General features: G+C 45.1%; 1 protein-coding gene across 1 annotated transcript in view; it reads right to left on the bottom strand.

Moving 5' to 3' along the window:
- LRIG1 (leucine rich repeats and immunoglobulin like domains 1) overlaps window positions 1-19,762 on the bottom strand; it is a 90,195-nt gene that overhangs the window by 19,161 nt on the left and 51,272 nt on the right. Inside the window, exons 5-9 of the mRNA XM_032121345.1 lie at window positions 11,696-11,833; window positions 10,602-10,745; window positions 8,210-8,353; window positions 7,243-7,386; window positions 2,587-2,730 (exon numbers count right to left, since the gene is read on the bottom strand). Coding sequence (XP_031977236.1) covers window positions 2,587-2,730; window positions 7,243-7,386; window positions 8,210-8,353; window positions 10,602-10,745; window positions 11,696-11,833 — 714 coding nt within the window. The remainder of the gene's footprint in view (window positions 1-2,586; window positions 2,731-7,242; window positions 7,387-8,209; window positions 8,354-10,601; window positions 10,746-11,695; window positions 11,834-19,762) is intronic.

The raw sequence follows: 19,762 nt of genomic DNA, 5'->3' as shown, positions 1-19,762 counted from the left end.
CTGGGCAGGACAAATACACAGTAACTCACAAGAAGGGAAAAGAAATTTAAAAGAAAGCCCCAGTTGCAATATGGGAATAGCTTTCCCTCAGCTGGCTGCAGTCTTTGCTCCTTTCGCTGCTTTAGGGTGAACTGAAGATGTGAAGGCAGATGGCCAAAAGGCACAATTCCTGGTTCTCAGCTGGCTTCAGCCTGAGACCTGAATCTCATGTCCCTGGAGAACCCTGGCCTTAGCCAGCATCATTGTGGATGTCAAGGTGATCTGTGGATTGCTCTGTGGCAAAGGGATGGACAAAAACTCAACATCCTTGTGGGGTGTGGGTGCACATAATGCTGTGGTGGCCAAAGAGATGAGTCCAGGAGACATGCTTTGATGTGCTGGAATTTCCAGCACCATCCGAGTCGGACAGGAGCAAGTAACATCCTCCTGGAGCTTAGTTTCTACATTTTCCCAACAGTTGCCAAGCCAATGTCTGTTGTTCTGTTTGTTTTTTAAGGGAAAATCCCTTCTCAGACATTTCTCCTCTTCAGTTTCACCACGGGCTGCTGGTCTTTGGAGCGGCAAACCCTTTCCCATGGCAGAGACAGACAAGTGGGAACAGCCTGTAGGAGCTCTGACACACACTTTTATTAATTGACTGCCACACATTGTGTTTTCTTGAAAAAGGGAAAGAAAATGGTACTGCTTGTTCATCCAGTGGCAACTCAAAGGTTTAGTGTTAGAAAGGAGGAATAAAAACCTTTTTAACAAATGAGTGAAAATAGAGAGAGGGAGAAAAAAAGAGTGGGGTATTTTAGCCCAGCTCTCTTTGTATTCCAACTCCTCTCCCAGCCCCTGTTGCCAATTTCCTATTCTTTCTGGCTGGCTGAGCTTGAATGCTCGAAGCCTTGTTAATCATTGTGCTCAGAGGTCTCCGGGCCTGACCTCTATTTGAATAGCTCCACATTTCAGCAGTTTCACACCCACCAAAGGCTCCCCAACAATAGCCCATAATTAAAGCATGCTCGGCTCTTTTTCACCAGGTGCAGGACCCAATAGGCCTTTCTCTTTATTAAATTAGAGCTCGCTCACACACTCCCTCTCCATCTCCCCCCTCTGCCCTGGACATAAAAGAGGCTCCACATTCACTGCAGAGCAAAGAGAACGACCAGCTCCCCTTCCCCTCCATTTTTCTTTGGAAACCTTTAGTTCCGGTCTTGACAGCTGCCTCAGAGAGGTCCCTTTCTGAATGCCCAGTGGCTGAAAGGCTTTGGCTTAAGTTTAAAAAAAGCAAACAAAACCCAAACTCACTTTCCAGTCACTTCCTTCACGATGAACTTCAATAAAGAAAAGAGTAAGATGCAGAAAGTCCTGTAAAGAGGGGAGATCTTTCTGCTCCCATTTCCTTTTAATGACTCAGGCCACAATGGGCTTCTGAAGAGGAATAAAAGTATCAAAGTGTGTTTTTTTTCTTTTGAAGGAAGAATTAAATCAGTTTGCTGAACCCAACCAGCCTGGGAATGTGTCTGGTGCTGTCACAAGGACTGTGAGAACTTTGTGGTTTGCCAGATGAAGGTGCTGAGCCTGCAGCTCCCAGAGAGAGGAGGAGAGCAGCCAGCAGCCCTGCAGGTTCCAGTAAGGAGACCGAGACAACACAGCTGCAGAAATGGAACTGGGTTCCTCATCTTCTGATGTTCATAAGACAAGCCCAGATGTACTTCAATGTAACACAGCTTTTGGGTTAACAGTGCATAATGGTACAGCTGCATCCCACAGAAAGTCACACTGATCTGTCTAATGGGCTCTACTACTCCTAAAACCTTACAAGCTGGTATTTGGATTAGCAAGCTCATTTCCAGTGTCACATTTCCAGGTATTATATTGTGTGAGTGGCTTTAAAATAAAAGTCTGTGGTAAATGGCCACAGCCAGCACTGGATGGATCATTTTGCAATTCAGTGTTAAGGCACACGAAACTTTGCCCTTGGCAACTTTTTGGTTTTTCAGGGTTTACCATGAAAATCAGAGCACAGAACATTTCACGAGCCCAACTGCATTAAAGACTTCCAGTTACTTGCATGGTACCTGCAAAAGCTTCTTATTTCTATGACTGGATTGAAGACTGGGTGAAGCTTCCTGTGTTGTTACACTTCTGGTACACTCAGACCCCAAGCCCAACTTCTATATTGCTTTGTTTTGCCATTGCTTTTTTCTTAACATCATCTTACCCCATAATTTTGTATTTAATATTCAGTTTTTTCTAAAAAAAGTAACAACACAGAAGTGCTCAATAGCACATTTAAGAGGATATTCAAATTTCCAGTGTTGCCAGTGGAAGGAATCATTCCCTGCTCCTTTTGAGTGCAGAATAACCCAAAAGAAACTAATCTTTTCTAAGCATTTCAATTAAAGTCAATATGATAGCATGAAAAATACTGCTATTAGCTGCAGGAATGGGACCTCAGGGATTTCTGGTCTGCTGAGGTGGTTTCAGAAACCTGAAACTGCCAGACATGGCACCCAAGGCACCTCCAAAGCAGAACCATTCAGCAGAACACAAACTGGAGGGAACATGAGTGTGGTCTGACAAAAGCTCAGAGCAACTTACAGGACACGTAAGTTTTTGAGTCCCCTGAAAGCACCTTCTGCAATATGATTGATGGAATTGTGGCTCAGCCGTAGCACGTGCAGTCCCCCGAGGTCTGCCAGGCTTCCCTCATCCAGCCTTGTTAGGTTGTTGTAGGAGAGTATCCTGAGGAAAAAAAGGTAACAACAGCCCTTGTCAATCCATCTGGTATTTTCCAAACTCCTCTGAGCCAACCAGTGCCTGCCTCCCACAACCACCTTACACGAGGTGAGGTACTGGCTGCATACATAACAGCTGGATGAGGAAATAAGACTGCAGCCTGCAAGTACTGCCACAAGATACCCATTGGGAAGCCTGGATGACACTAAGGGAGCAGGAGGCAGTTGGTACCCAGCTATGGGGAAATTTTCTGTGCATTCTACAGAGAGAGGCTGCCCCAGAAGTGACAAAGACCAACAACCTAACACACACACTGTCAGCTACAGCAGGGATGAGCTTCTCCTGCTCCCATGCAGCTGGGTGAGGGTCTGGGAGTGCCACCCCTCTGTCCCCACAGGTACAGGCAACACTCAGATGGCTGTGTTCAATCCTCACTTCCATTTGGACTCCCTCCGAGGCTTACAGGGAAAAGCTGGCCCTGTTCCCCACACCCTGTGAGGTGCAGAGTGATGTCACACAGATGGATTTTGGAGTTCACACACGCTCTTGGCAGGGTCCAGATTTCTGTACTCAGGAGGTGTCTTATCGTTCTGCACTTGTGCACAGCAAGCCCCAGGCTCTGGGTGTGGGTGCCTCTGCTCCACCCCAGTCCAGAGCCAAAAGCATTTCACCACAAGGCAATTGAATGCTTCTTTTCACGCACAGAAAGGAGGTGTCTGTAGTAAACCAGCCACCTTTCCTTCCTCCCACTCCCCTTTGTCAAGAAGCATTGTTTGCCTTAAATCCTCTCCACTTACAAGAGACTATTGGAGGGTTGGTTTTTTTCCTAGTTTTCCATCTATCTCTTCCCCTTGCCTGTATTATCTCTGGTGTGGGAGATTGTTTTTAAACACTACTCCTGCTGCAGTTTGGAAGCTGGCAGGAAGGCAGCTGCTTTTCTCTCCCAGCAAGGTGCAGATGAGGCTTTGGAGACGTGACACTGAGGGCAGGCATTGGGAAGCTACAAGCCACTGCAGGCTCCTCACATACTGTGCAACGACCTTCTATCCAGAATAAAGCCCTGCTGTGGAAAGCCAGCTTGGACTGTCGAATGAGGGACCTCTCAGAGTAGCAGCAGGCACCAGATTTTCAAAACAACCTTCTTAGTGACCGGGACGTACAACTCACTTCAAAAGATATGACGGTTTGGGCTGCTCAACTTTTGAAAAAGTGGAGTTAGGCAGCTTTGAACAAGCACTGAAATCTTTCACTGTATGGACAACAAGAAAAAAATTTCACTGAGTTTGAAACCTCCAAATTCCTCTTCTAGTACTGCCTGTTAATGAGTCTGCTTAAAAATGTGTCTAGGGCTTGCATGAAACTCACTGCAAAGCCAAAACCTAAGTCAAAACAGACACATACTCCAAAGCACTGAGAGCGTCATTTACTTGGCAAACGTGCAATCTTTTAGCTGTGTGAGTGGGCAGAGGGCAAGCTCTGGAGAAAATTCAGCAAAGATTAATGAGTTTGAAGGTATGGGACAACATACCTTCAGTCCTAAAGAAGCTATAGTGTTAGTTATGAAGAACTGGCATCTGGTCAAAATTATGTCTTCACCTGCGATTAAAGAATTTGGCTTAAAAAAAAAATTGTTCAAAGTAATCCTAAACCTGACTGAGAAAATATATAGTTCCTTTTGATTCTACACATAAGAGTTCCTGCCACAACTGGTGAAGGCACATTCCCTCTGTTTGTTCTGATGTCACCCCAAGATGGACAGACAGCAGCAGGACTTGGAGACTGGTGTCACCACATGGAAGGTTCCAGGAGCGATTGCACCTGGCGGTGGCTTCTTCAACATTGGGCTCTGCTTCCTGCCACAGGACAGGCCAATTCGCAAAACATCAGGTTTCCCCCCTCAGCAGTGTGGATTATCTGGTTGAGAGAAGCCAGCAGATCTCTGCTGCTTCCCTGACCTTGGCATCTCTCTACCAGTGAGAAATCACTGGAATGAATAAATGGCAATGTTTGTCTACACAACCCTTTTGGCAAGAAGTGGGAGAGCAGCTCCCTGAGCACCATGCCAAAATTGGTACAGAAAGGGGTTAACCAGAACCCTGTTGTGCAGCTGGGGCTGCTGCTGCCAGCCTGTTCTGGACCAGGTACATCTGACATACTTCATTCCCATTGACCAAGCTACAGGTAAAAAGGGAGAGACCCAGCAGGCAAGGCACCATTTACCTCTGATGAAATCCTGTGCTCCCACTGTGGTTTTTTCCATGATACTGATGCTCTAGCACCTGACTGGTGAATACAATCAGCCCTTTCTCATGCTCATAACAAGGCAAGTGCTTTCTTTCCTTGTCAGCTTTTAAATCAGACCAGAGCCTTGGGGTCACATTTTGTCCCAGCAACTGAATGAGAGAAAACTCCTCCTTCAGATGACCAACTCCCTCCTTAGAAGACTTTGAAATTCATTCCCTGTACAACCACAGTGTTTTCTGGTAACTGAAACCCAGTAGATTTAGCAACAGTGGAGGTGAGCAAGGATCTTTCCATGAGGAATGGAACATACACAGATAACAAAGTGCAAGAGTCAGTCTAGATGTATCTATGGCTTCCTTTCCTCACCCTTGAATTTCAGCACAGACCTCTTCTACAGGTACTCTCTGGCTGTGGGAGTTTCAGTTTGGAGATCTGATGGCTCCCTGCAGCAGCCTTACCCTAAAGGCAACACCTGCAAGAGCTTGTAGTACTTTGCGGGGATGTGCTAACACCCACACAATCACCTTTCTCATCTCTGTGACTGTGTCTCTGGCCTCAAACGGCAGCACAATCCTGCCTGGCAGATCAGGCACACCCCGGTGGCTCATACCACCTCACACCACCGGGCATTTTCCAAATCTACCCCATCCTGCACCAGCATGAGTGAGGCCTGCACCCGAGTTTCTGCAATTACTGCTTCTAAGACAGGACAGCTCACTGTTAGAACTACATGTTGGATGAGATCCCAATCTGTACCTGAGAAAAAGGACTCAGCATGACATGCAACTCCAACCTAAACCTTGAGGGTTTGCAAGACAGTGTCAGGTAGAGAAGACAAGCTTAGCCCTGAAAGGTGCAGACGGGCTTTACCCATCCCATCTAACCCAGGCTGAAGTGAAGCTCAGCACAGGCACCAGATATTTGGTCCTGAGAGCAGAAAGCTCTCAGAGCTGTGCAGTACAGCAATCTGCATTTGGCTGTTCCAAGGATTCAACTGTAAGTGCCTTGGCAAGGCAGGTTCGCCTTTTTTTGATGCTTCAGATTTTAGCAAACCACAGAGCACAGTTCCAGTTCTGATCTCTTGCCTTGAAGATCTCTCCATTAACACTGCCTTAATCTAGCAAAATATCATGTGAGGATCTACACATGAAGGAACTGCAGCTGTCCACAGAACTGTGTCAGGCATGTGCAGTTCTGCAGCAATTTGAAAAATTAGGTAATTTAACAATCACGCATGTATTTCACTAAAACCAAAAATAGAGTACTTCCTTGTGCCCTCAAAAAATAACCAACGCCTGAACGAATGATTTGGGTTCAACAGAAGATCACAGGGCTGGCATGTTAATTCTAAACTTAAAGAAATTACATGTGTCATGTCCACCTATCTCTGAATCCACAGCCCAGAAGTTTCGGGACTCACAGCTGAGTGGGCACATACCAACCTCTAGTAGGAGAGCAGAGTGAGACCTCTGGCAGCAGGAAGCTGCTTTACTCTTCTGCTTTTTGGTGGATAGGAGAATCCCTAACAACATCTAACATTTCCCTGCACCAAGCAGAATGAATTCCAGTTCCACTGACCACGTGTCAAGTTCTCCAAAGAAAAAAGTGAATCTTTCCACAGTCCCACCAAGGGGATAACAGCTACTTCTGTAAATACTGCAGGCACCCATGTGTGTCTCTTCAAAAAGGCTTTGAGCAGTGTCACAGACCCAAAAGACACCCTTGTGGGGCTGCCCTCAGCAGCAAGGCTTTCTTTCATTTATCAGGCTGTATTCACAGCTGGAAACCTCAGGAGAGCAAAGCCAATGTATTTACTTTTCAGCAACTGAACCCTACAGAAAGGATAAAGTGTAAACAGGAGAAATAAGGAGAACTGCCTTTAAAGGGCCAAATCGTTGCTGGTTGAAAGCATGATTGTTCTTTGTAAATACAGAAGATAAAGCAAAGCTTCCTTCAGGCTGCAGAGTTATTTTATGGCAAGTTACAAGTCTTGTAACTCGCTAGCTAAAAATGCTGGCAAGCCACAGCTCATAAGCTCTCCAGGTCTTTGGGCACTGTGCATTTTTAGTGGGTTCTAGCCTTTGTTTCTGGTGCAAATGCATTTTAACCAGATGCTCTGAAGGTTGTAACATCATAAATAACAAGGGCATCACTTAGGAACCTGCAGTTCCTGCATTTCTACAGGTTGATACAGTGGGAGCTGTAAGCCTGGAGAAAATTCCTTACTCCCGTCTCTCCTGCCAACATTACACAACACAACAGAAACCAGCTTACAGCTCATGCAGCTTCTGGCAGAAGCTCCAGCCATCGGGGTTGATGCGGGATATGGAGTTGTTGCTGAGGTGAAGCTGGTGCAGAGAGGAGAGGCCATAGAGAGAGCCACTGTTCACTTCTGTCAGGCTGTTATATTCCAGATGGCTGTGGAAAAAAATCAGAAGGAATTGACAGATAAGCAGCACTGGTCAAATGCTGAAAGGATTTCCAAAAATAACTGGGATTTTTGCCATTCGTACACACCTTCCTGCATACCCATGGACACATGCATGTGTGGGCATTTCTTGTCAAACAAAGGATAGAAATTCAAGGACAACACAAAGGAAATGCCCAGGAGGAGATGTGACTGCAGAGAGAAGCTCCACTGCAAATAAACCGGGCTTAAAGCATCCCATTCAAGTTTGTATTTGCAGAGTCTCAGCTGTGTGACAGCAGCACCCAGAAATATGCTGCCTTCATCATCTGGGACCTTGCTAACACACCTAAAAGCCAAGTGTGTTGGAAGTTTCAGGTATTTCTCTGCAACTTCTAATCAATATTCTCTGGTATGGAAAGAAAACATCACTAAGAATGGCCAGCTTGGTTTCCAGGTATCCCAAGAGGTAGAATAATCCTGTCTGCAACACAGAGTTTCCATATATCAGTCAAAACAAATTTGCAGAAGCCAGATATTTAAAGACCAATTGAGATCAATGCTGATTGTTCAAATAGTCAGACTTTCAAAGGAATAGTGTCACAGCTTAAAAAAACAATGCTCTTTTTATTGAACACCTGGTGAAGCAGTGAACTTTTTTAAACTGTAGGTCAACTAAACAGCTGGTGCAGCAATTCTGAGCAAGCAGGACAAAGAAAGAAGCACGAGAAGTGGAATAGGTGCCCACAGATCTCTGCTAAAACGAAGAGAAGGATGTGACAGCAGCTGAAGCTGAGGCTGTTTAAGGGAAAAGAGCCCATTTCTCCAACTTACAGAATCTGCATTTTGGCTAGTCCCCAGAAAGCCCCATCAGTCAATTTGCTGATGTTGTTGCGCTGGAGTTTCAGGACTTCCAGGCTGTCCAGTCCCTGGAACGTCAGGCCTTCAATCAGGCGGATGCGATTCCGGTTCAGCTCCCTAAAATCACCAAGGCCATACAAGTTTATTAAACCCCAGTCCTTTCTCACGAATTCATCTGTGCAGCACACAATGGGGACAGCAATGCCAACAACTCCTCTGTCAGTGGTTCCCAGGAGACAGCAGAAGAGCACCGGAAACTTTCAATCCAAGAGCTATGCAGGAAAGGCAGCTGGGTGCGATCGCTTAAACAAACTCACCCTGGGACAGACTTTCACTACAGAGAAATAACAGAGTGCAGCAATTCCTCTTCATCCCTCCTCTCTCTGCATTTCTTTTAAGCCATTGATCCTTCTCATCAATTTTCACACTTCATCCTCCCTCAAGCGCAGACACCATTTGAACCAGAACACTCAAACGTCGGCATTATTTCCCTTACAACCCATTGTTTTTACAGGACTTGTAATTGTCCAGTAAAAAGGTGCTCTGAAACATGCAGGTGCCCCAAAAGGGTGGGCCCAAGAGGAAACTTTATGGCCAAGTTTGAAAGGAAAGCTTTCAGTTTTCTGACAAATGTCATTTTTTTTTTCTACTATCGGAAACTAATAAAGAGTGAAAGAAGTTGTTTCCAATAACAATGTAGTCTTACTATTTTCTGTGTACAAAGATTTCCAGCCTGGTTCATTAAATTTATTTTTAGTTTCCATGGGTGGGGAAGGACCCCTAAATGTTGGCAATATCTTTTTTCTGAATAGCAATATGAACATCATAACAGCACACTTTAGCAACCTACATCAGTCTTATGGATTGCTTGACCCACATATACCAGGTGAAAATCCAATTCTGTAAAATCAGTGGAAAACTTCAACACCATGCACTAAAAGCTGAAGCTGGAGCTTTTAAAATTGATACTTTTCCACACATACAAGATTAAGCTAAAGATAGTTCCCTATTCAGTGTTTGTGTTGAGGAAAATGGTGGAAGTTACAACATCCGAACTTGTTTTGGAAAAGATGAAGAAGCCATAGAGACTTTAAGCTTACTTTTCAACTGCCTAAAAAAACAATGTTGAACTTGCACTCAAGTTGAGTGTAATTAAAGTCAAGTAAGCAATAAAGATTTTGCAGGCCTAAAGTCCCTTGTCGTACTGCATTTCCTGGGCTATTAGTGAAACAGGCTTTGCCAGGAAAAGAACTGTACACAAATTCTACAACACACCAATCTGGATAACTTGCAATTCATTCATGTTTATCTGTAGAGTTAAACAACCAGCTCTGAGGCTGTCATTAAGAGTACCAATTACTCCATCTCTCAGTGCAAGCTGTGTTCCTAAACAGACTGAGTTGTTTTTATTACAGCTCTGCACATGATGCAGTCAAACACAGTGAATTAGAAGCCCTCACTCAATGGACAGTAACTTCCAACTGAGAGGCGACAGACTTTTCAGATGCATATGCTATTGTGTCCCCCTATCCAATCCCAAACTGGCCATAAATCCTGCATGTATGCAGACACAAAGGCACACACATTCCTTGGGCACACCCTGGCTTAAGGATTTGTCTCTCAGTCAAGAGGTTGCCACTTAGAGGTGCAAGTTCCAACAGCATTTGTGGACTTCATGTTAACAGACAGAGGTGGACCTCCTGCCTATCAAATTTGATGGAAAGATTGCAAGGAGCCTTAGTCTGTGCCCGTTTCTCCAACAGCAGCAGAAGGGAAAAGCTCAACCATTAGTGCTACTTTTTTACACATGAAGCACGTTTATAGCTGCAGATATCTGTGTGTCCCCATGCAGGCAGAACAACAACTGTGTGTGTGTTAACTCATCTGAGCTGCAATTTTCTCTGCCCAAATATCACCTCACAGTTTAACAACCTTCCCTCACTGCTTTTTTATTGTCACATAAAGATACCTGTGTGGTCTTGAAACGCTAACATGGCAGCTGAGTTCTGTCATTCTCAATAGAAATGTCTTGCAAACCTCTCTTACACCACAGACACCAGCAACTTGCAAGGGAATGGGTTAGTCTCACTCTGTCAAGTGCAAAAGATGCTGATGTCTGCTGCAGCATCCCTCCCTCCCTCCCCACCTGATCCAAACAATGGCCTGAAAAGCCAAGAGCTACAAGACAAAAAGGACCCTCTCCCAGAGTGCCTTACTAGAAGCTGGCAGAGGACTGCTGCAGACTGGATTCTACATTTTATAGATAGTAGGTGAGGAAGGGTGACATTCGGTGTGCATATCCCCACGGACATTTTGACTCCATAAAGTGTGGCTGAGCTTAATTAAAGTGGACATTTGTACTCACAGTTGTATTAGCCTGGGCAGCCTGAACGCCTTGACAGGAAGCTGAGTGATCCTGTTTTTACTCAGACGAAGTGTTAGCAGGGACCGTGACAGGCTATCAAAAGCACCAGGCTCCAGGGTGCTGATTCTGTTGCTCCCCAGGTAGCTGCAATAAATCACAGCAGAAAAATGAACAGTTCTGTCAGAAATCAGCTTTTATCAGCATTTAGTTGGTCTCCAGACAAGCTGGTGAAACTAGAGAGATGGCTTCAAACCAGCTGGATTTCTGTCTGCACAAAGGGCACAGGGCCTTTCCCAGAGCCTGTGATGAATGTGGAGAATTGCTGGGCACTTCCAAAGAGCTCCCTGACATCCTCCTACTTGCACAAGGCAATCAGGAGTGGAAGCCAGAAACTGGAGACTATTCCAGTGCAGGATGATGCTATTCATTCCCCATTTTCACCTCAGTATCTGTCCCAGAGGTGTTTCTTATTTAGATCCTAGTCTTAGCCACAGGGGGCTGTTTTTGCAGGACAACAGGCAAACATCAGTCACACCACCACTCTCTTACACCCTCTTGCAACCAGGAGCAGAAACTTGGGTGTAAACTTTAATGCAGGCAGACTATTTGCTGCACCTCTTCAAAGGTACCTAAAATACAGATTATTTTATGTCTCTCTGAATAGGCAAACATCCTGGTGGGGGGGGGGGGGGTCTTATTCTGCTTGACCCCATTTTCTTCAAATAATCAGAGACATTTCTGTTCTCAATATTCAGAAGCCACTTTAATGATGAAATAGTTGTTCTCTCTCCACTCTCCTTGATGCACATGGGTTTGCAGTTGTAAAGACACCCACACCTGAAGGATGAAGGATACCTTTTCTCTGCAACACAATTAATAATAATCTGCATTCTTTATAGCTACATCAGAAACAGCACTCAAAAAATAACCTGACAATAGTGACAATATGCTGCCTTCTAGCTCTCCTTTGCACTTAAAATCCTGACAAAAAATCCCATACTTCTTATGTTCATTACTTCTTTTTTTAAAGGTTTGAGGCCCTTTTCTCTGCTGTGGTAACTCAACAAAAGCAGTTCCCAACAAGAAAAACTCACAGCTCCTTTATGTGAAGTCCCTGTGGAAAGCAGCCGTTTCGGATTTCCGTGATGTCATTGAAACTCAGGTCCAATGTTTCCAGGGTAACGTAGGGCTGCAGTTGACTGGCTTCAATGCTGCGGATCCTGTTGTGATGCCTGAAACAGTCAGGAGGAGAAAAAGAGACTATTTAGTTCTCTTAGAAAAACAGAAAGAATATCCGAGGCTGCAGCAGGCCCCCAGGCTGGCCCCGAGTTTGTACACTCAGAGTTATGGTGAGTTTTCAACAGCTGTCTGAGGAGAAACCCACTCCAGAGAGACATTCCCTAATCCCCTCGCTGCTCCTCTGGCTAGAGACCAGCTCACAGGTATCTGCAGGCTTCCAGACACTTTTTTCCTTCTACAGAACCCTTCACTCCACTCATCAGTTTTTCTTCCATTAAGCTGGGCTCGTTCTCCTACAAGCCTGCACTTCCAAACTGGATTTGTTACATGCAAGGACTACAGGGCTGGTTTTGAATCCCAAAGGCAAGGAGTGCAGATCAGTGGTTTAACCAACCTGCCAAGCCTTTATTCAGAGAATGGGACTTTCAGAGAAGGAAACAAATAAGTAAATACAAACTCAACAGAAGTTACATAACATTCTTAATTCCTAAGTATTCTTCTGAAAATTCCCATCTTTGCACTATGTTACAACAATTTGTAACACACAGAAATAAGAAGTCTTGCAAATGTTCTTGCAGGCGTTTCCTCAATCTTTTGCTACTTTTGTCCCACTGTAGGATTAGGACAGCTCTGCAGTGTCAGTGCCTGCCCAAGCACCGACTGCAGGATCAGACCCTGCACTCACCTGTGTTTGTTGCCTTACCAGGACAGCCTGAGGGATTCAATCTAAGGTTTTCCTTTAGAGAAGGTCCTGCCAACTGCCCTCAGGGCTTCCACAGCCACTGAACAGTTAAATACCTTTAACCTTTAGACTTCATCTGTATTCAACAAGGTCTAAGTAAAAATCACCCTCCCATCGAGTTCTTTCCTCTGACTCCTTTCTGGCCTGAGTCAGTAGAGAACAGTAATCAATTAAAAAAATACATTGTGCATTAGTCACAGGAGGCAGAGCACATGCCTGATGTGAATTTAGACCAGTCACTGATATTACTGGCAAGGCTTTGAGTGAGGCACTCCAAACGGAGACACTCACCAGACACTTGGGAACTTGCTGAATAATAAGAGATAGTAGAGAGAGTTCAGACAAGTCCTGTGCCTTAATCCATCCAGCTACCTACTGGGTAAGCAGAGGAGGGGACAGCAGCCAATGAAAGCACTCCTGAATGCAAGTCCCAGCTCCCCTAACAGAGCATCAGCTCTTTGAAACGAAAAACTGAGGGATGTCCAACCACAGCCTTTCAGGCACTGAAGCTCACAGCTGTTTAGGAGCCCATCTTCTCCAGCTTCACCCCCATTCAAGGCTCTCCCAGTGGTTCAGACAAGCCCCTTTTGAAGAAAACCTCCTCCCTTTGGCAGCAAATGGCAACAGCACATGTCATGGGACCTGCTCCCCACACCGTGATCTGCTCCTTTACCCTCCCTGTTATTAAAACCAGATTGTTTCACCACAACATTTGCTGGTGTCCGCAACAGGAAAACTGTAAAATCTGCAACCCCAGAACAATTTACTTTTGGGAGACTCACCCTTTAAACAGCCAGCACATGGCCCTGGCTTAACGCTAGGGGAAACAGGCACAGAAACACTACTTTGACTGAAGAGTTTAAATGATAATTAATTCAGTGCAGGCCCAGAAAACATTAAGGATAAATTTTACAGCTCCATAGCAGTGTGCTGCTAATACAATGCAACAAGGTGTCAAGAAAAATCAAAGGAAAGTCATAATTTATGTCTCCAAACTGGTTATTCCATGGGTTACTGGCACACAGGTCTCCACAACCACAAACTGTTTCAAAGGCAATGACATGGCTGCTATCCAAATGACCAATATTCATTTACAGCTAGGAATAAAGTCTGAATTTTCACATCCATGCACCTAGTAGAACAGAGGTACACTGAATTTAGAGTACAGGGAGACTAAAATACAGGAAAAATCACTATACCCAGAATTTTGTGACCTCCATTAACTAAACACATGGACAAGAGGAATTTCTTTCCCCCCAGGACTAGTTTCTTTTTCAATTAACTTGATCAGTAGAATCACAAGTTCAGAAATTTTAATCTTTTTTTCCTCCTCAAAAGAAGAGCGCCCATTAAATGTGTGTCCAAGCCTGATTCAGGAAAGGACCTCAACACAGACATAACTGAAAGCAAACCACGAGCACATTTTCTGGAGCTCTCCTGAAGCAGGGGCTGTGAGTTCAGCTCTGATCTCATCTAAGCTGTGATGGCTGAGATGAATCTGGCTGTAAATTAACAGGAAATGAAGGCTTGTACAAATGAACATGGAGAATCTATAAATCACCTGACAATCCCTGCACAGGGCAGTTAAGTCTGCAAGGGACTGAGAGCACAGAGTGAATTTGGACATGAAATGCTCTTCAGAAGCCAATGTTATTTTTTTGGAGTATTAATATTTCTGTGCTTTGGTTGCTCAACATATATCCACTGTGCCCGCCTGCCAGATCTCCCAGCCCGTCCCAGAAGACAGACTCGAAGAAGGGAAGAAAAGGACAGGAAAGAACTATTTTGTTTGAGCCACATTCGCAGTTTCCAGGTGACTTCTGTTTGCCTCTTACTTTTCATGTGCTGCAGCTGGCAGATGAGATGGATACGTTATTTTACACAGGAAAAAAACTGGCTCCTTTCTCTCCATCTTCCCATCTCCTTCAAACATGGGCTGACTCCAAATGTAACTCTCAGCTCCAAACACCATGCCGGGCCAGTCCCAGCTGGGGAATGTCAGACAGTTCGCTGCAAAGCACTGCACCATCTCAAAGCACTGCACTTCAAACAAAGCCTGTGACTTTTCCTATACACAGCATGTGATATGAAGGCAACATCACCCAAACCTTTTACTAGCTTGATTACAATTTATTTTTCATTCTTTTGTTAAGAGCCCAAATGTGATTTAACCCTTACTCTTACTACTTGGATCCTCTCAGCTCTCCTGCCTTTGTTCCCCTGTTCATCGCAAGGGTGTTTTACAGAAAAAAAAGGACCAGCAATGTTATGAATTTGCCTCTCCCCTTTATCACTGACTGGAAAAGGGCTGGATTTTTCCCAACCACTTCACACTGGGTTGGTTTCAAACGTGACAGATCAGATTTTAGTACCAATTGCCAAAACCAGGCGTTAAAGTACAAATAATTGGTGCTTGCACAACCAACACCTCCAGGTGTCTTTTCCTCTCCCCACTCCTTAGGCATCACAGCCTGGAAACAGCTTTCCCTGCCTCACTTCAGCCAGTGTTACCTCAAGAGTATACAATGACAGGGCTTCAATGTGAGATTGTGCAATTAGAGCCTGGAGTGGGAGCCAAGTCTCTTGGTTTCTATTCCCAGCTCTGGCACCGACTCATCTGCTTTGGGCAAGTTAACCCCTCTCTACCTCTGGCTTTCCAATGTGCATGGAAAAGGACTATCCAGCTAGGATAATGCAGCCTGTGCTGAGGACTGAAAATCCAGAGTGAAAGAAGCTCAAGTGAAAAAGAAATCATAGGAACTAAGGAGCCTGTCCAAGTCCATTTAGGTTTGTTTATGAATATGGGAGGATCTGGCTAAAACAACTGAACTTCCAAGTTCATACCCAACGTCATTCCCAGAGACACCTCATCTGCAGCTAACGCAGACCTGGAACTGTAACACCTCCATGCCAAGCTAAGGTAACTTGGAGTCAGCAATGATCACTTTTACACTCTATACACATGGCACTTGTTCAGGAACTTCTTCATCCTCGGGTCAGCACCAGCTACAGCCGCAGAGGGAGAGGAGAGCTGGGCAGAGCTGCTCCAGCCCCTCAGTTTAACCCGCCTGAATCCCAGTTCAACACCCTGAGGTAGCACAGCCTCTTAGCCCTTGCACTTTGCACCGCCCTTGGACAGACTTCTTGGGCTTACAGGAGATTTGGACTAACTTCAGCCAGTTCTTTGCTGAACCAAGCCCATGAGGACCCCATGAGGAAGCAAACGCGCGCTCTCTGCTCCTCTGGGCTGAGAAAAACAAGCAGAACGTTCCAGCGAAGCCAAAGCGTGTTTGGGTTTGCTCTCTGTCGGGAGGGAGCTGAAGGGGGCGGCAGGAAAATAACAGGTGGCGCAAAGTCAAAGGCTTGCAGCATTTCCAGGAATCTCAGCTTGTATTTTAGAGGTAAAGTTACACTTTAATCCCGATGTGTTTCCTCATTTGAAGCGTCTTTGTGAATATTTATTTGATAAACAGGCTGTGAAACATTTTCCACCAGACCTAACAGGGGAAGAATTCACCTTCCTCTTTGCAGCAAGCAAGGAGAAACGCCACTCAGTTTAATTTATACTGTAGCTTCAACCTCCTCGCGTGAAATGGATGCAAAGAGCAGCACAAACACATTCCTTTGCTGTTTGAGCCACATTCACTCCCCCCAGGTGCTGCCCACTCGAAAGCTGACAGCGGAAAATCCAAGCAAGCAGACCCCCGGATGGGAATGCGTGAGGGGCTTGGCATTGCATTTAAATCAGCCCAAAACCTCCTGGTTTAGAGAGAGCTTGAATTAAGGCTGCCGTAGCTGCTGCGCAAATGTTCGGTGTGAAGGGAGGCTAAAGTCAGGGAGAAGTCACATGCCTGGCCTTCATGTAGTGTCAGCTTACAGATCTGGCCGGGCTCACCAGAGAAAAAGGAAAGCTGTAATACAGCAAACCTATTAAACCAGCACCTGTTATAGGCATCAAAAATAAAATCGAGCTTCTAAAGAGGGGCTCCACACCTCGGGCAGGGTTCTGTTAATATGCCAGCACATTTTCAAAATTAGCGTACGAGGGAGATCACAGGACTAGAAAGAGATAGGATAGATTTAAAACGTTCAGGGTTTGGTTAGTATTTCCATACTGACAAAGTATTGAAGTAATGAAATGCTGGAATCAGAGTGAGTTATGGGGTTTGCTACTGAAGGACAGGCAAGGTTTGGTGCCAGAGACTGGCCACGCAAAGAGAGGGACTTCAAAGGCAGAGTAACCGGAGAAGGATCACATACACTGTGACTAACACATGCCTGGAACTACCTGCCCTCCTCCTCCTCAGCTCAGAGGAGATGGAGATCCAGTACTGATCCTCCTAGAAACATAGAAGATCAAAGACATGGATTCCTAAGCTTTCACCTTACATGATTTGCCATTTGATTTTAGCCCATCACTCACTACACAAACTCGAAAAGTGATAAATAAAATCATGGTTTCAGAGTAGAGTGCAATGCAATTGCCTGAGCAATTTTCCTAACAGGCAAGGAGGGTAACTGATAATCTGGAAGATGAATTTGTCTTTACAACAGCAGCAACATCAATGTTTCTGCTGTTCCTGGTCACCTTATTACAGTCAATAATCGGAGATCTCTTGATGGAAAGAAGGAAGGGGAAGAATGTCATCAGGACCTGCACATCAACTTTGACTCAAAGTTCAAACAATTTATCAGTGCAGAACTTCTTATATGATTTTAACATTTTATTTATAAATTTTACTTCCAAAGACTTATTTCAGAAAAATTTTTTCCTCTACTGTAGCCTGTGAAATGTCTGCCTTGGAGTAGAGTGAAGCCACCTCTGCAGCAGAAGATGAAGTAAACATGCAGGTGACATGCTGGAAGTCTGTGCCACATCATCCTCTAGCTCTTCATATGAGACCTTCCCAGAAAAACTGAACTGGCTGTGCATGAGCCCTCACACTTCCCAAGTGCTCTGGAAACCCCCACTAGTTGTCTGACACTTTGCATTGTCTTATCAGCCTTTCCAGAATAATCCATGAGGCACAAGATTTTGGACTGTCACAAGAATGTGTATTTTTATCCAGCACAAACACACTGTATGTACTTATGGGAACGGCCCCACTGTCCTTTCAGAGTAAGGCTGCATGGGTTATTGTTTGGACAGGAAGCAAGGATGCATGGAAGCAGCCCCCACTTTTCTCAGATGCTCTGAATCACTCCTTCCCCTGAGGAATCCTGGTAGATTCCCAGGCTGTCACAGACACAGCTCTGTTTGTTCAGGTGCTGGCTGCACACACAACAAGAGCAGAGCAGTGGCAGGCCAGGCAGCCACTGCATTTTAGGGTCAGCCACACAAAAAAAAAACCAACCCAAAAAACATCACCCCCAAAAAGCCCAAAACCAGAAAACCAAACCCCAAACAACCAAAAAAAGCCACCCGCACAATTTTTTATGGATATCCGAACTTTCCCTTAAAGGTTTACGTGCTCTACCCAAGACCATAAATTAGGATCTTCCCTCTCCCTAGCACTCCTTCAAAAAAAGGTCTAGGATGCAGCAGACAAAATCCATGACCATTTCACAGTGTTTTTCACTTAAAATCATACATAGGAATAATGCAAGAACAGACTGATGGACCTATTCCAACTATATTTAACTAGAGCAGAAAATCTGAAGACAATTTCTTCATCTGCTGTACATCAGCTTCAAACCAGATATATTCCAGGGGACTTTTATTTATCAGGTCATGTTCTCACCCTGTTTTGTGGTTTAGGATGGAGAAGCATGAGGCAAACTACCCCCAGCTAAACACAGATGGGACGAGACAGGGGGTTTGAAAAACAACCTGGGTTATGGGGCTTTTTTTGAAGGAGGAGGGGATGAAAAAAATTCAACCTTTCACAGTGAAGTGACTGTCTCTGTTCCAGGTCATGGATGTTTGGAGGCAGAAATCAGTCTGGGGGATGAGATTTGCTAATTCACCCCTTTGGGCCTGGGAGCAGCTGCCACCTGCAGAGGGCTGTGCTATGAACTCTATTCCCACAAGCAAACTCTTACTCACACAAATAGTTCCACTGCAGTCAACAGGACTATTCATGTGAGCCCAGTGTACCCAGGGGCTGTGTTTTCCCTGTCTATTAAAGGCTACTCTGTGGTCACTCACGGGACCAAGCTCATCTGCCTCTCACATTGATGGACTGAAACCACTGACCCTGTGCACTCCCAGTGGCCTCAGAGCATCCTTGTGCCCAGGGTACCCAACCATGGGCAGATGTTATCCTGCTGCCAGGCACACTCTCACAGCTCTTTCGTAAGGCAGCCACATGGACAAGAGGCAGGGATCAAGCATTCTCTTTAGAATCTGTCATAGCAGCTGGACGTAAGCAAAGGCCTGGATCTGATGAATAGTCATTAATGGGTTTTGTTAGGTTCAGTATGAACCGCATGAAGGAAAGCCTTTCTTCTGTTGTAACCAAAACCACCACATACCCAAGTGAGATACATATTCTCTTTGAATATTTCTGCACTGTAAACTTTCTGACTTCTTACACGACCTTATGCTGTGTGCCAGATCCACTGAGGTAAGTCATGTCATTTTTCAAAGCTCTCTCCCTCACTTTGATCTACATTTCCTTTCACTGGATTTTGACTTGCCACCATATGATTTTGGGTATTTTTTGCAATATACAACTTCCTAAGCCTTCAGCATTTCATTCCACTATGAGAACAAAATGTGTGGGACAGGCAGGATTAGAAGTTAGTCATCTTTGAAACAGAGGCTGTCTTATCTCTTCAGCAGATTACACAACCTGCTATGACATGAAAGCAAATTAAGATTCTTGAAGACAAGACAGTCTCTGTTACGGGCACAGTCCCCCCATCAGCAACTGGGTGGTTCTAAGAGGACCAGCTCTCTTCTGGTTACACAGGATGTTTCATCAAGATTGTGCTCTGCAGCAGCTTTTAAAATGATGCATTCACAAAGGACACAGATCCATTAAACAGGCTGTGCAAAGCATCTCTCATTGTCTGGCACAGCTCCTCCGTAATGAGCCTCCCTGAACTTTTATGAACTCAGTACCAGAGCACAACCTCATGGCCTCATGTGCAGCTTGACCCCAAACCATCCCAGTGATTATATGCAGAGCCCTGAGCGCATCCCTCGATGGAGGACGCACCTGCAAGGGTTGGGGCC

Source organism: Corvus moneduloides, chromosome 11 (assembly GCF_009650955.1).
Source record: "Corvus moneduloides isolate bCorMon1 chromosome 11, bCorMon1.pri, whole genome shotgun sequence".
Classification (NCBI taxonomy): Eukaryota; Metazoa; Chordata; class Aves; order Passeriformes; family Corvidae; genus Corvus; species Corvus moneduloides.
Note: the sequence above shows the minus strand (reverse complement) of the source record. Positions and strands in the feature narration are given on the sequence as shown.